Below are 16,973 nucleotides of genomic sequence, written 5' to 3'. Positions count from 1 at the left end.
CTCTCTCTCTCTCTCTCTCTCTCTCTCTCTCTCTCTCTCTCTCTCTTTCTCCAACTCTTTCCCTCAATCACTTTAAATTATTGGGATTGTCTGGAGAACACATTCCAGTCTGGGTCACACAATTTTCTGCACTGTTTGACAACGTGCATAAATAAATATGTCAGTCTTACCCAGCATGCAACAGGAAGGAACGTTGGCTAGCTAGTACATCTCTCTGAGAGACAGTGAGAGAAAGAAAATATAAAAAAATGAAAAAGCAGCACTGAAAGAGAGATAGAGAGGGTATAAGACAAAGATAGAAAAAAGAAGATGAAAGAGAGAGAGAGAGCAAAGAGAGAGAAAGAGAGTGCTGCTGTGCTGGTCACTGCAGAACAGTAAGCGAGAGCCATGTGAGCGCAATAGAAAGGGGGAGAGTGGAACCCCCATCTCCCTCCTCTCCCGCCGTCCCCCTTTTTTCCCCCTGACTCACTCCATCCTCCCACCCCTTCCAGAGCTAAGACATTTACTGGAGTATGATTCCCACTGAATCAGAGTATGAGGTTTCCAAAATGGAAGAATTAGTATGCCTCTCTGACTGTCTGTCCCCTCTTTTTTTTATTTCATTATTTTCTTTTTTAGCATGTCTGAATTAGAACGAGCTCCATCTTTATTCAACGCAGATGTGCACAGATGGAACAGACGTGAGGAGAATCATAAAGAAGAATCGAGAGAGAGAGAGAGAGAGAGAGAGAGAGAGAGAGAGAGAGAGAGGGAGAGGGCGAGAGAGAGCGAGAGAGAGAGAGAGAGAGCGTGTGAGAGTGTGTTTCGTATCCTACCACTTAAAATGAAGTATGGTGTTATGCTGAACTAATCTTCTTTCTTTAGAATATGTTAACTTTGGATCATAATAAACATCAGTCACTCAAGAATGACTCAGCTCCCAAATAAATAAGTCAGGTTGGAGGCCAGAACTGTTCATGTAAGGCCAACAGCCTTACAACCTGGCAGGTCTATAGAGTTTGGCTACATTTTTATCAGAGCTAATGCCTACTGAAGTGAATTATGGTGCATGAAGCCCTGAGAAATAGTGGGAGAGGTGATATGGTAGAAGGCTGTTTGAGAGCATGGCGTGCGTATGTGAATATGTGTGTGTGTGTGTGTGTGTGTGTGTGTGTGTGTTTGGGGAGTAGGAGGATCCAGAGTGGGAGGTGAATCTGCACATTTGGCCCAACAAATTTGCAGCACTGTAAACTATAACTCATAGGTCCAGATGACCGACAAGGATCATGATGTAATGGCCAATAAAACAGATACCTAGGTGGAAGGGGAGGAGAGGTGTCTGCCAGGTGGCAGGTGTGGAGAGCGGAGGGGATGAACGGACCAGGTGGGAGGAATAAGGACAGATCTTATGGGAGTTTTACTGCAGTCTGGGACATTCCATCCATGTCAGGACATTACACCAGTGATTTACACCAGTGTTTTATTATTGACTAGGGGTCAACGAGTTCATATGTGTCAACACCAGAGGTAGGGGAGAGGCCACAAGCAACCAATAGGAACAGACTTAGTAGAGGAGAGGCCACAAACAGCCAATAGGAACAGAATTACTAGGGGAGCATCTATAACACCCCAGCAACACCAGTCAGGAGGAATCTTACTGTAAAAGCTATACGCATTAGATGATATTTGAGTAAACAAGGTAATCTGTACATTGGAGTAGAGGGAGGGACGATCTCAATCAGAAGAGATACAGTAATGTACTTGAGGAAGACATGAAAAGAAAGGAACAGGTATCTTTTAAGTTCAGAGATCCAAGGAGATCAACCAATCAGTGAATGGTCATGATCAGGTACTTACCAGGGTACAGCTGTTTGGTGGGGGCACTGAGCTGGGCTTCTTTGGATACTCTGTAGGCTACATCGGCTCCTTTTGTTGACTTCCTATGCGCACAGAAACCTGTCGTTTTCGTAACGCCTTCAGGTAAACTGGGAAAATCTAAAATCTTCAAGAGGTCCGCTGGCTCCACTACAGAGGGAAAGAGACGAGAGAAATATTTTAGGTTCGACTCATATCAAACACACTCATTTCAAATTCAGACTCACACATCTCTCACAATCATCCACATACAGAAGCACCATAGCACAAAGCCATACCATCCACAGTGCTGAAAGACCCCCACAACAGGAGAGACAGTCAGTATCCATTTCAAGTAACCCAATTACTCAGGCTGTAGACAGAAAAAACAGATCCTCCTTTCACTAGCCCAGGAGTGTCAAACCCATTATGTCTGATGGTTTTAGTTTTTTCCTTTCAATTAAGACCTAGACAACCAGGCGAGGGAAGTTCCTTAATAATTAGTGACCTTAATTCATCAATCAAGTACAAGGGAGGAGCGAAAACCCACAGACACTTGGCCCTCCGTGGACTGAGTTTGACACATAGCTGGGACCTGCTTCCAGTGCAGTAGGTGCACTCCAGACCCCTTCTATTTATCCATTCCCCTATTCTCTCCATCCTTTTCACTGACGAGACAGGGGTACAGTTATAGAACCAATCTAAACTGTGCGAGTGTGCCCTACACTCTAACTACAGATCTAGGATCAGATTACTGTGCCCACTTTCAAAATCTTAATCCATTAGGGGGTTATGAGGAAGTTGGATGCTATGATGAACTACTGCCATGACCGAAGTCCATCCCTCCATCCCTTCATTTCTCCACTAAAGCTGCCTTCCTCTTCCTTCCCACAAACATACAATTAGCACACTCTCAGGCTGGGCCTTGGGGTTTTCTCCAGAGCACCGCAGGGGCAGGCGCAGGAGCAGCACGGTCGGGTCAGAACAGGGTGTGACGTTGTGGTTTGACCCCTGACCGCACCTCTGACTGCACGCCTGCTGGCTAAAACAACCCCAACGACCTAACGAGCCGCGAACAAACAGATGTGTCTGCAGCCAGATGCTACAATGCTACGATGATCTCTGCCTCAAGGCTACTGCCCAGAGCATATAGCATAGTCCCAGTACTGCTCAGAGCAGAGACCACACAGTCAGGGGAAGGGATGGACCCATATAGGGCCAACATAGGGACAGGGTCAAAGTGAGGCTTAGAGGGAGGCCAATACAAAAGGGAGGGGGTTTGAATGTAGGAAAGCAGTTTATGGTCTGGTTTAAATAACGAAAACAAAGACAAAAGCACACATTCTGGAACTCTGTTGTTGCATTCTAGTGTTCTGTTGAACCCCTCCAGTTGGACTGAGAAAGGCTCACACACACACACACACACACACACACACACACACACACACACACACACACACACACACACACACACACACACACACACACACACACACACACACACACACACTTACACACACACACACACACACACACACACACAAACACACACACACACACACAGGTAAAGCAGGAAGGATCAGGTGTCAGGTCAGCCAGGACCACACACATTTATTGAGGCTGTTCAGAGAGGAGCTTTCAAAAGCCCCATCCATCTGGAGAGAAAAGGGTGGAGGGAGGGAGGGAGAGAGGGCATGCACTCTTCCCACTGCCCCTTAACTTCCTCCAGCTGGAGATCATTACAGTCTCTCACGTGCAGCGCAGCTCAATTAAAATAAACCACTCAACCACTAAACAAAATTCTAGATCCAAATCCACTACAGATACACATGACCATGGATCACCATCACCATCCACAGCACTAGGGGGAATTCCTTCCTTCATAACTTCCACTTTACTGCTGTTGATATCAGGCATCACTATCAGCTAGTTAGAGAAAGATTTGAAAATGTGATTTTGATCATCTACATTCCATGCTGTGTAGTGTACAACATCTGATTCTGGACAGGCATCTGACCCATATCAAACAGCTCTCACACACAGCTCGCTTATGTTCCCAGTCCCACACATATACTGTATGTAAACACAACTAACGACACTCGCGCTCTCACTTGGTTAGGTCATATAAACAGAGAGAGAGCGAGAGAGGTGGGGAGGGGGGAGTGAACTCTCATATGGGTGTGTGCAGACCATTAAGAGGAAAATACGTGGGATTGGAGTCAGATGAAAGAATGTGAACTATGTGGAGATTCACTCGCCAACTTCCTCTCTCTTTTCCTCTCTTCCCCCTCTCTCTCTCTATTTATCTCTCCCTCTCTCTCTCTCTTTCTCTCCCTCTCTCATTATCCAGTGCCTTCCCTTGCTTCCTCTATGAGCTGGCCCTCTCCTCTCTTCCTGTCTTCAATCGGAAGACTCTTATTATCTAACTACATAATTGTCTTTCCATCCAAATGTGAGCAGCAGCTGAACCCAGGACATTATCCCAATGCTAGGGGGGACATATTTGACAGACACACCAGATGACTTTGACATATCTGGGGGAAGGTGCAGTAATTTCCACCAATGCCCACCCCCTACCTCTCCCTGCCCACCCTCTCTCTAAGCCATTCCAGTATGAGAACTACGTACCCCTGCAACAACAACATACCACGGAATGACAGAACCTCTTGAAGCAGTTGAAGGGCCTAAAGAAAGACTCTGATGTGTCTCTCATCATCAGCTCATAATGGAGTGAGTGATACAATGTACCCAGCAGCTAGATAATGACTTTCACTGGCTAGGCTGACTGATTGACTGAAATGAGATAGCTTGTCCTAAAGATCTCTACTAGGGTCGGACAGTATCCCACTGTCAAAATCAAGTGAAACTAAACTTAAATCAAAACTGCCAAAACTGCCAACAAGGCTCAGACACACAATAGGAAAACATCTTAAAACTAAGCTAAAGGAAAACTGTAAAACAAATAGTAATTATTACTGCAGGTATTTATCTTTCTCTATACAGACAATACCTCTGTAATCCTGTCCACATGAGTCCCCAAAGGACATACTGTATCTACAACAATATAATACTCAGTAGATGCATAAACCTGCTGACTCTCCTTTCTCTAGCGCCGTTGGGAATGCTGCCTGGAATTCCCATCCTGCTCCCAGTCACACCCATACCACCACACTGTTTATCCTCAAACTGCCAACAGGTCCTGTATGGTTCAGTTGGTAGAGCATGGCGCTGGCAACGGCAGGATTGTGGGTTTGATTCCCAGGGCCACCCACGCATGACTGTAAGTCGCTTTGGATAAAAGCGTCTGCTAAATGGCATACATTATTAACAGCCCAGGGCCCGTCGGTCTCCTGGGAAACCCAGCCACAAGGCCCATGGGATACTGGAGGCCTATAATGGTGGAGGTAGAGAGGAATGAAACCACACCTCAGCCACCACAGAAGAAGAACATTGACGAACTGTTAAGACCACAAGGCCCCAGCCACCGGCCACTGGGCACTACATCAAGACAGGACTGTCACACACATAGACATGCACACACAGGCGTGTGGACACACACATTCATTCACATAGTTTACACAAGGCTCAGACACACATACTGTACATGCAAAAAACATGAAACAAAGAGTAGAAAGTTCTTTAAAACATAGCAAAAGAGGTCAATTTGACCACAAACACACACACACTCCTAGGCTTTCCTCCTTCAATCTAATGTAACCCCCACCTAGCTCAATATATTCAGGGTGTGTCCCTCTCTCTCTCTCCTGATTACAGAGTGGCTGAACACAGTGGCCTCTGTCTATGAAGTCAACCCTCAAGTCTAACTGATGAGAACTAAAATTACAGTCTGAAAACACCCAAACCCACTGAGGTCTCATAGTAACAACAGGCTTAGCTTAGGACCTTGTGGTAGGTATAGGAGAGCCTTGTGGTAGGCTACATCAAATCACTTAGGGCATTGTGGTAGGAGGAACGTGTCAGACTCACTGAGTTACAGTCTGATCGCTATAGGTTAATCTAGCCAATGTTATGTGAGTGTTTTAATGTAATTAGTGGCTGGTGAATGTTGTGTGTCTCAGACTGCTATTCTAGCGACCAGCCATATCCTCCATTCTAGCGACCAGCCATATCCTCTATTCTAGCAACCAGCCATATCTTCTATTCTAGCGACCAGCCATATCTTCTATTCTAGCGACCATCCATATCCTCCATTCTAGCGACCAGCCATATCCTCTATTCTAGCGACCAGCCATATCCTCCATTTTAGCGATCAGCCATATTTTCTATTCTAGCAACCAGCCATATCTTATATTCTAGAGACCAGCCACATCCTCCATTCTAGCGACCAGCCATATCTTCTATTCTAGCGACCAGCCATATCTTCTATTCTAGTGACCAGCCATATCCTCCATTTTAGCGATCAGCCATATCTTCTATTCTAGCGACCAGCCATATCCTCCATTTTAGCGACCAGCCATATCCTCTATTCTAGCGACCAGCTATATCCTCTATTCTAGTGACCAGCCATATCCTCCATTCTAGCGACCAGCCATATCCTCTATTCTAGCGACCAACCATATCCTCTATTCTAGCGACCAGCCATATCCTCTATTCTAGCGACCAGCCATATCCTCTATTCTAGCGACCAGCCATATCTTCTATTCTAGCGACCAGCCATATCCTCCATTCCTCTCACCTCCCAGTCTCTGTTTAGTCCTCAGACAGCATTCATCCAGACTCACCCACTGACCCCACTACCGATCCAGGGTTCCCCACATCCATATAAGGACATAATCCAACACACTTCCTGATGCTGGGGTCATGAGTATATGGTAGTTAAGAGTTACATTTTGTTTGACTTGCTGATGCTCCATTCCACTCACTCAGCTTCACTACAACTGATCTAGGATAGATCTAGGTTCATCTAATAATAATAATAATAATAATGTGGGGGGGTTCTTATATTTGTCGTGTTAAATACTTGTACAAGTGTGTAATGGAAATGTATTTCTTGCATATCCCAATTCCCCCTGAGATACCCGCAGGGAGAGGGGTCACAGCCAGGGTCACCATTGTCCAGCATCTCTGAAGCAATTGGTGTTAAGTGCCTTGCTCAAGGGCACAGCGGCACATTGTTCACCTTGTCTGCTCCGGGATTCGAACCAGCAACCTTTTGGTTACCATCGGTTACCATCTAGCCCAGCTTCACCACTACAACTTCATAGGGGTGTCTATGGTCGCTAATTACAAGATAACCCATCCATAAATAACCAATATACGTTATAAAAGTCCCGTCCAACTCAACTCTGCAGTTCCAGAAGCCAATCTCAATTATATACTCCTTGTGTCCTCTCTCCTTGCCTCCTTTTCAAAACCCATTGGAGGAAAAAGCCAGAGGTCCCTCCCCTCTGATCTTCTCCTCCAATGGGTTTTGAGAGGAGAGAGGAGAGAGGACATGAGGAGCTATGTAATTGAAATTCTCCAAGGTGATATCTGACCCCCTGGACTTAGAAGCACGTGTCTGTTCATTTGGCTTAGCTAGGCAGGGTCGGGGTGAAAGGGTTGTGGGGGGGTTGGCTTTCCTTTCACTCAACTGTCTACTCTACTACAATAACAACAATGAGCAAACAGCTAGTACAAGCTAACATTAGCAACTGGCAAATTAGCTACAATTAGCTAACAGCTAAAGTTAGCTAACAGCTCTATACTTAGAAAACAGCCATAACAGTTGACACTGACAGCTGCAATTAGCTGATGACTGCAAATTAAGTTAGCAAACAGTGTGAATGGCTCCATTGGCGAGACCAACTAGCCATAGGACTACCTCAGTCGTAGCACTGTGGGTTCGATTCCCGGGAACACACTTACCTAAAATGTATGCAAGTCACTTAGGATAAAAGGCATCTGCTAAATGGCATATATTATTTATTATTATTGTTATTATTATAAATAATAATAATTATTATTATTATTATAAGCAATTCAATAATACATCATCTAAATCTGAAATGACACCCTATTCCCTATATAGTGCAATATGAGTCACATGACTGCAGTGATTGGAGATGAAGAGGAGGAGGAGGAAGAGGAGGAGTAAGTTTGGCTGCGATCAACCAGTCGATGCTAACCGTGTCGTGACCCCTGTAGAGGCCTGTTGGTTTTGCCAGTCTTCTCTGACACAACCTAATCCTATAAAGATCAGCAGCTTTTGGGAGGAAACCGTTGTCATCAGGATATCCTCTCTCTTTCCCCTCCGCCATAATCTCCCTTTTCCTCTACCTCTATCCATCCATCCACTCCTTTCACAGATTTCATCTAGTCTTTTCTCACTTTCTTCTCCTGCTTGGCGGATATGAACATCTGTTGTTTGTCTGCTGTGTTCAAGGTATTCTCATCAGTACATGGTGGTAAGCAGGAGGGGGTGTCCTACCCTCCTAATGCTACTGTGCCATAAACTAACCCCTCAGTTGTAAGCAGTAGGTCACCCAGGGGGCATGGACAGGGAGAGTGGCAATAGGCTTCTTACTGGACAGGAGGGAGAGAGAAGGGGTGTGACATAACATCTCCCTCTGTCCAGAGGGTAAACACCCTACAGTTTAGCCTTTATGACACGTTTTTTCTCTAAGCTGTCCTGTATGTGTTTGCGCAAGTTTCTGTGTATAGATGTGTGTTTAGCCCAATTCAACAGCAGTAGCAAGAACTCAAGTTCGGTTAAACACACACACACCTCCAAACCCAGTCACACTTCCCTCACCTTCCTCCGACCCTCCTGAGGTGGTAGTAAACCACATCCCAGCCCACAGGTATGGCTCTCAATCCCACCTTATTAAGCTGAAGTGTTTGTCTACTTAGCATGGCAGCTCCCTTGGGGGAGCAACACCTTAGGAACAGGATGGACCCTGACTGAAGCTAGGGCAGAGAGGAGAGAGAGAGGTGCTGTTTACTCTACAGCAAAAGGACCCTATATAAGCTCTCATTCTTAAATATTTAATCAAATGAGATTCTCTCTCTCTCATCTTCTCTCTCTCTCTCTCTCTCTCTCCTCTCTCTCTCTCTCTCTCTCTCTCTCTCCTCTCTCTCTCTCTCATCTCTCTCATCTCTCTCTCTCTCTCCTCTCTCTCTCTCTCTCTCTCTCTCTCTCTCTCTCTCTCTCTCTCTCTCTCTCTCTCTCTCTCTCTCTCTCTCTCTCTCTCTCTCTCCTCTCCTCTCCTCCCTCTCCTCTCTCTCTCTCTCTCTCTCTCTCTCTCTCTCTCTCTCTCTCTCTCTCATCTCTCTCTCTCTCATTGCCCGTACATGGCACACAGTGGAGCAGAACCACATCACAGGCACACATCTTCTCTGTGCCAGTGCTTAATGACATATTGGGGCCAACACAACTACAGAACCTTGGATGCGGAATGGCTCTTTAACCATCAAACAGACCACAGGGTCATAGCTACAGTAGCACAGAGTAGAGCAGCCTAAAACAGAGAACAGCAGGGAGAAGAGCCAACTGACACAGAAAAATAACTACAACACTGAAGTCACCACACACACCTGGACAAAAAATCTTACCGTCTTATTCAAATGTAACTGCCCTATGGGCCCTGGTGAAAAAGTTGTGCACTATGTAGGGAATAGGGTGCTGTTTGGGACGTACCCTAGGGCTGTTTCACATAGCTCCAGTGAGGACGTAGAGGAACATCTGAGACTCTTGATTAGAACCTTATGACATATCATCATCTGTTGGAGATCTGAGACCAGAGGGACGTGACTGAGGCGGGCAGACCGGACAATTAGGAACATTTTCTCTGGTAAACACCCTTCAGTCTCACAGTGATCTACCCTCTCACCCTCTCCCCCTCTCCCTCTCTACCGTTTTCCTCTTTCTTTCTCTCTCCCATAACCGCGGGAAGATGTTTGAGTAAAAAAATATATATTCTGATGTTTCAGGGGGTGCTGCAGCACCCTCAGCACCCCTACTTCCTGTGGCTATGCTCTCCCCCTCTTCCCTCTCTCCCTTTCTCCCCTCTCCTTCTCTCCTCTCTCCCTCTCTCCTCCTCTCCACTCTCCCTCTCTCCGCCTCTCCCCCTGTCCCTTTACTGTCTTCAGTTCCTAAAGGCTGATATTGGTGCTAAATGTCCATCTACTCACACTCTCCTGTTAGTCTTTACTCAGTTCAAAAAGGCCTTTACGGTACTGTATAAGTAGTGTGTGAAGACACCTTTTTTGTTGGCCTTTTTTATAGGTCTGTTTTGCCAGACAGGCTGCTTAGGGAGGTACTGTAGCAGCACTGTAAGGGATAATGAACTCATCAAATATATTGTAAGCAAAAATGTATTAACATGAGATTAAAAAATTTCTTCACACTGTTCCTGGAGAACGTTCGCGATGGGGAGAGGCTTGATGTGGTTGCCAACCCTTCTCGGCTCTTTTGCTCCCTCCCTCTCTCCCCACTAGGCACATAATGGTTGAATCAACGTTGCTATCACGTAATTTCAATTAAATTACGTTGAACCAACGTGGAATAGACGTTGAATTGTTGTCTGTGCCCAGTGGGACTTTCCCTCCCTCCATTCCTTGTTCTCTTTCTCTCTGAACAGTAGCTCCAGTGGCAGGTTAATAATCCTGATTTCGGCTGGTTACCAAGACAGTCGCAGACCCCCTCGTCTCACGCAGTCTCGACACATACACACAGACACACACACACACACACGCACACACACACACCCACACACAACACACACCCACACACAACACTCCCCACCCCCACCCCACCCCCCCCCCCCCCCATACACACACACACCAAAGTCCATTCAGTGACTCTTGTCCATTCAGTGTAGACCGTCTCATTCCCTGGTGGGGAGCAGGGCAGGCAACAGGCCAGGGTGAAACAGGGTGAGTTCTCTACAGAGCAGGAATCAGGATTAACATTCTTCCCTCTTGCGCTGGCTGAGTCCCAAATGGCACCCTATTCCCTACATAGTGCACTACTTTTGATCAGAGCCCTATAAACCCTGGGCAAAAGTAGTGCACTAAATAGGCAACAGGGTGCCATTTGGGACGTAGCCAGTGTTTCTCCCCTCCCTCCTCCTGCAGGCTGAGGCCAGGCTGGTTGTGTTCTCCAGGCACTGAGGCACATGCTTGACCTGGCGCTGAGGACAAAGAGCAATTAGCAGCAGCGTGGAGTCTGTCTCTGTGGCCGACCCTCTGTCCACCCACCTGTCTGTCCGACTGTCTGTCTGCCCATCGCCATGAGACCAGAGCAGCGAAAACAACCAGGGCAGAGTGGGAAGCTGAACTTCCCCCTCCTACAGCGCAGCATCCCAGATGGGGGGAGGGAGGGTGTGGGGTGTTTTAACTCTTATCCAACTGTTACCCAACTTGGATGGATGCCAGAAGTGACGTGTACAGTAGATGTCAAATCTGAGCATTATAAGGGAAAGGGATGTGAATGATATGATGACATACAGTGGGGAAAAAAAGTATTTAGTCAGCCACCAATTGTGCAAGTTCTCCCACTTAAAAAGATGAGAGAGGCCTGTAATATTCATCATACGTACACGTCAACTATGACAGACAAATTGAGAAAAAAAATCCAGAAAATCACATTGTAGGATTTTTAATGAATTTATTTGCAAATTATGGTGGAAAATAAGTATTTGGTCACCTACAAACAAGCAAGATTTCTGGCTCTCACAGACCTGTAACTTCTTCTTTAAGAGGCTCCTCTGTCCTCCACTCGTTACCTGTATTAATGGCACCTGTTTGAACTTGTTATCAGTATAAAAGACACCTGTCCACAATCTCAAACAGTCACACTCCAAACTGCACTATGGCCAAGACCAAAGAGCTGTCAAAGGACACCAGAAACAAAATTGTAGACCTGCACCAGGCTGGGAAGACTGAATCTGCAATAGGTAAGCAGCTTGGTTTGAAGAAATCAACTGTAGGAGCAATTATTAGGAAATGGAAGACATACAAGACCACTGATAATCTCCCTCGATCTGGGGCTCCACGCAAGATCTCACCCCGTGGGGTCAAAATGATCACAAGAACGGTGAGCAAAAATCCCAGAACCACACGGGGGGACCTAGTGAATGACCTGCAGAGAGCTGGGACCAAAGTAACAAATCCTACCATCAGTAACACACTACGCCGCCAGGGACTCAAATCCTGCAGTGCAAGACGTGTCCCCCTGCTTAAGCCAGTACATGTCCAGGCCCGTCTGAAGTTTGCTAGAGTGCATTTGGATGATCCAGAAGAGGATTGGGAGAATGTCATATGGTCAGATGAAACCAAAATAGAACTTTTTGGTAAAAACTCAACTCGTCGTGTTTGGAGGACAAAGAATGCTGAGTTGCATCCAAAGAACACCATACCTACTGTGAAGCATGGGGGTGGAAACATCATGCTTTGGGGCTGTTTTTCTGCAAAGGGACCAGGACAACTGATCCGTGTAAAGGAAAGAATGAATGGGGCCATGTATCGTGAGATTTTGAGTGAAAACCTCCTTCCATCAGCAAGGGCATTGAAGATGAAACGTGGCTGGGTCTTTCAGCATGACAATGATCCCAAACACACCGCCCGGGCAACGAAGGAGTGGCTTCGTAAGAAGCATTTCAAGGTCCTGGAGTGGCCTAGCCAGTCTCCAGATCTCAACCCCATAGAAAATCTTTGGAGGGAGTTGAAAGTCCGTGTTGCCCAGCGACAGCCCCAAAACATCACTGCTCTAGAGGAGATCTGCATGGAGGAATGGGCCAAAATACCAGCAACAGTGTGTGAAAACCTTGTGAAGACTTACAGAAAACGTTTGACCTGTGTCATTGCCAACAAAGGGTATATAACAAAGTATTGAGAAACTTTTGTTATTGACCAAATACTTATTTTCCACCTTAATTTGCAAATAAATTCATTAAAAATCCTACAATGTGATTTTCTGGATTTTTTTTTCTTATTTTGTCTGTCATAGTTGACGTGTACCTATGATGAAAATTACAGGCCTCTCTCATCTTTTTAAGTGGGAGAACATGCACAATTGGTGGCTGACTAAATACTTTTTTTCCCCACTGTATATCAGAATATTTTGGCTAATGTTCAATTAACCCCTTAGATCAAAATACAGACATACACACACAGACATGCAAAAACACACACATGGGCAAAAACACACACATGCGCAAATACACACACATGCCCTCAGTCACCCTCCCAACTGACAGGTAGCGATCAGCGTTGACCTGAGGGTGTTGGTTTTGTAATCATATGACTCGCCTCTAGATTAGCCTGCGGTCATTACGTACACTACATTACACCCCACTACATAGACACACTGACAGGACACTCACACACACACACATACACGCACACACAACACACACGCACGCATGCACACACACACGCACTAATGTCAGCTACATTAAACCCATTGTGTATCGCAGCAGTCTGCATGATTTACTGACCATTTGCTTACCTCTGAACCGATCCCTGTTCCGGAAAAGTGTTACCCCCTCCCTCTCTTTTTGTCTGTTTCTCTTTCTCTTTTTCTTTTTCTGTCTCTCTCTCTCTCTCTCTCTCTCTCTCTCATACACACACACATGCACACACGACATACACACAAGCTCACCAAAACAATATTCACATGAAACAGAAGCATACATATCAAAAAGAGTAAAAACATAGAAGGACCACCTCTCCCAGTGACCCAGACTGAGTAGGGTACATGAGAGGGCAGGGCCGGGCAGCAGAGAGGAAAGAGGAGAGAGACTGGCTCAGTTGTTTACATATCTCTCATTTCTCTGGTCCTGACCAGGCCGTTGTGAGCGTGCCAGTCACAAGACGACACACACACAGTCAGACAGACAGTCAGACAGACAGACAGACAGAGTTCCTAGAGAATAACTTCAGCTTGCTCCCAATCACACTCTGAATAACAGGAAACACCAGACAAGACAAATAACACAGGGAATGGAGGTGCATGAATACACACTAAACGGATTGCTCACAGCGAGACAAAAACACACTCTTATTCACATACACGTAAGGCTCGCACACATTGCGCCGAATGTGGATCTAGTGTTCGTCTGCTGATCGTTCAGCGTGCTGTGTTTTAAGCTTACTGTATGCTTTCCAGTCTAAATATATTATGCCAAAATGTTGTTTGGTAGACGTTTGGTAGACAAAGTTTGGTAGACGAAGTCTATGCCCCTTCGTCTGTGATTGGTCAACAGTACTACTTCTAGTAGGAGCGGGAACATGAAGTGTTGATTGTCATTCAACGAGAGACTATTCGTTTTCATACACATTTTTTCACTACAGAAATACTGCACCAAACATCTTAGCTAGATGTAAAATAGCACGGCTAAACCTCTGCAAAAACGTAATGACTGATTTCTTGATTTATTTATCTTAGAATAATTTTCACTATTTTGAGGAAGTGTTTCTGGCTATGTTGTTGCTATGGTGGCTCAAGAGGCAAAAACAGTCATATTGCCGCTTTTTTTCTTGTTTCCAAGAGAAGGTCTTTAGGGAGTATGAGAAAACAGACGGTCACATCGCCTAGCCAAGTTCTGCTAGGAGCAAACCAAACCTATGTATGCAGGCGCCTTTAGGGACCACCCGCTGTATAATCTTTCACGCAATTCCACATGTAAAATCGGTGCACACTTGGTTAGCAAAGACGTTCAGAGGTGCTAAGTACTCTCGGCCAGCAGACTCTATTGGTGGGTCTGAGGCCTTACACACTGGAGTTGAACTGAGTTGAGTGTATGTTTACAATGACCACCCTAGCAGACAGCAACAGTCTGTATATACAGTGGGGGGAAAAAGTATTTAGTCAGCCACCAATTGTGCAAGTTCTCCCACTTAAAAAGATGAGAGAGGCCTGTAATTTTCATCATAGGTACACGTCAACTATGACAGACAAAATGAGAAAAAATAATCCAGAAAATCACATTGTAGGATTTTTAATGAATTTATTTGCAAATTATGGTGGAAAATAAGTATTTGGTCAATAACAAAAGTTTCTCAATACTTTGTTATATACCCTTTGTTGGCAATGACACAGGTCAAACGTTTTCTGTAAGTCTTCACAAGGTTTTCACACACTGTTGCTGGTATTTTGGCCCATTCCTCCATGCAGATCTCCTCTAGAGCAGTGATGTTTTGGGGCTGTCGCTGGGCAACACGGACTTTCAACTCCCTCCAAAGATTTTCCATGGGGTTGAGATCTGGAGACTGGCTAGGCCACTCCAGGACCTTGAAATGCTTCTTACGAAGCCACTCCTTCGTTGCCCGGGCGGTGTGTTTGGGATCATTGTCATGCTGAAAGACCCAGCCACGTGTCATCTTCAATGCCCTTGCTGATGGAAGGAGGTTTTCACTCAAAATACATGGCCCCATTCATTCTTTCCTTTACACGGATCAGTCGTCCTGGTCCCTTTGCAGAAAAACAGCCCCAAAGCATGATGTTTCCACCCCCATGCTTCACAGTAGGTATGGTGTTCTTTGGATGCAACTCAGCATTCTTTGTCCTCCAAACACGACGAGTTGAGTTTTTACCAAAAAGTTATATTTTGGTTTCATCTGACCATATGACATTCTCCCAATCCTCTTCTGGATCATCCAAATGCACTCTAGCAAACTTCAGACGGGCCTGGACATGTACTGGCTTAAGCAGGGGGACACGTCTGGCACTGCAGGATTTGAGTCCCTGGCGGCGTAGTGTGTTACTGATGGTAGGCTTTGTTACTTTGGTCCCAGCTCTCTGCAGGTCATTCACTAGGTCCCCCTGTGTGGTTCTGGGATTTTTGCTCACCGTTCTTGTGATCACTTTGACCCCACGGGGTGAGATCTTGCGTGGAGCCCCAGATCGAGGGAGATTATCAGTGGTCTTGTATGTCTTCCATTTCCTAATAATTGCTCCCACAGTTGATTTCTTCAAACCAAGCTGCTTACCTATTGCAGATTCAGTCTTCCCAGCATGGTGCAGGTCTAACAATTTTGTTTCTGGTGTCCTTTGACAGCTCTTTGGTCTTGGCCATAGTGGAGTTTGGAGTGTGACTATTTTTATACTGATAACAAGTTCAAACAGGTGCCATTAATACATGTAACGAGTGGAGGACAGAGGAGCCTCTTAAAGAAGTTACAGGTCTGTGAGAGCCAGAAATCTTGCTTGTTTGTAGGTGACCAAATACTTATTTTCCACCATAATTTGCAAATAAATTCATTAAAAATCCTACAATGTGATTTTCTGGATTTCTTTTCCTCAATTTGTCTGTCATAGTTGACGTGTACCTATGATGAAAATTACAGGCCTCTCTCATCTTTTTAAGTGGGAGAACTTGCACAATTGGTGGCTGACTAAATACTTTTTCCCCCCACTGTATACAGATTAACACTCCCAAACAACAGTCTGTATATATACAGATTATCACTACAGATTATCACTCCCAAACAACAGTCTGTATATATACAGATTAACACTCCAAAACAACATTCTGTATATATACAGATTAACACTCCCAATCAACAGTCTGTATATATACAGATTAACACTCCCAAACAACAGTCTGTATATATACAGATTAACACTCCCAAACAACAGTCTGTATCTATACAGATTAACACTCCCAAACAACAGTCTGTATATATACAGATTAACACTCCCAAACAACAGTCTGTATCTATACAGATTAACACTCCCAAACAACAGTCTGTATATATACAGATTAACACTCCCAAACAACAGTCTTAATTCAATGAAAATATCTAAATTAATGTAGCACCCAGACTTACTTACAACACAAAAGTAGAAACACGAATGTCAGGACACCACAATGATAAATGTTTGTGTGTATAGCTACAGTGTATAAAACAGCTGCTTGCTCACTTCACACTCATCTATAGGCAGACAGGTAGACACACTCATCTATAGGCAGACAGGTAGACACACTCATCTATAGGCAGACAGGTAGACACACTCATCTATAGGCAGACAGGTAGACACACTCATCTATAGGCAGACAGGTAGACACACTCATCTATAGGCAGACAGGTAGACACACTCATCTATAGGCAGACAGGTAGACACACTCATCTATAGGCAGACAGGTAGACACACTCATCTATAGGCAGACAGGTAGACACACTCATCTATAGGC

General features: G+C 45.2%; 1 protein-coding gene across 1 annotated transcript in view; it reads right to left on the bottom strand.

Moving 5' to 3' along the window:
* LOC311127508 (uncharacterized protein) overlaps positions 1–16,973 on the bottom strand; it is a 79,144-nt gene that overhangs the window by 50,775 nt on the left and 11,396 nt on the right. Inside the window, exon 2 of the mRNA XM_084159330.1 lies at positions 1,837–2,004. Coding sequence (XP_084015456.1) covers positions 1,837–2,004 — 168 coding nt within the window. The remainder of the gene's footprint in view (positions 1–1,836; positions 2,005–16,973) is intronic.

This window comes from Coregonus lavaretus (genome assembly GCF_964263955.1).
Source record: "Coregonus lavaretus genome assembly, chromosome: 4".
NCBI lineage: Eukaryota > Metazoa > Chordata > Actinopteri > Salmoniformes > Salmonidae > Coregonus > Coregonus lavaretus.
This window is presented reverse-complemented; position numbering and strand designations above follow the sequence as displayed.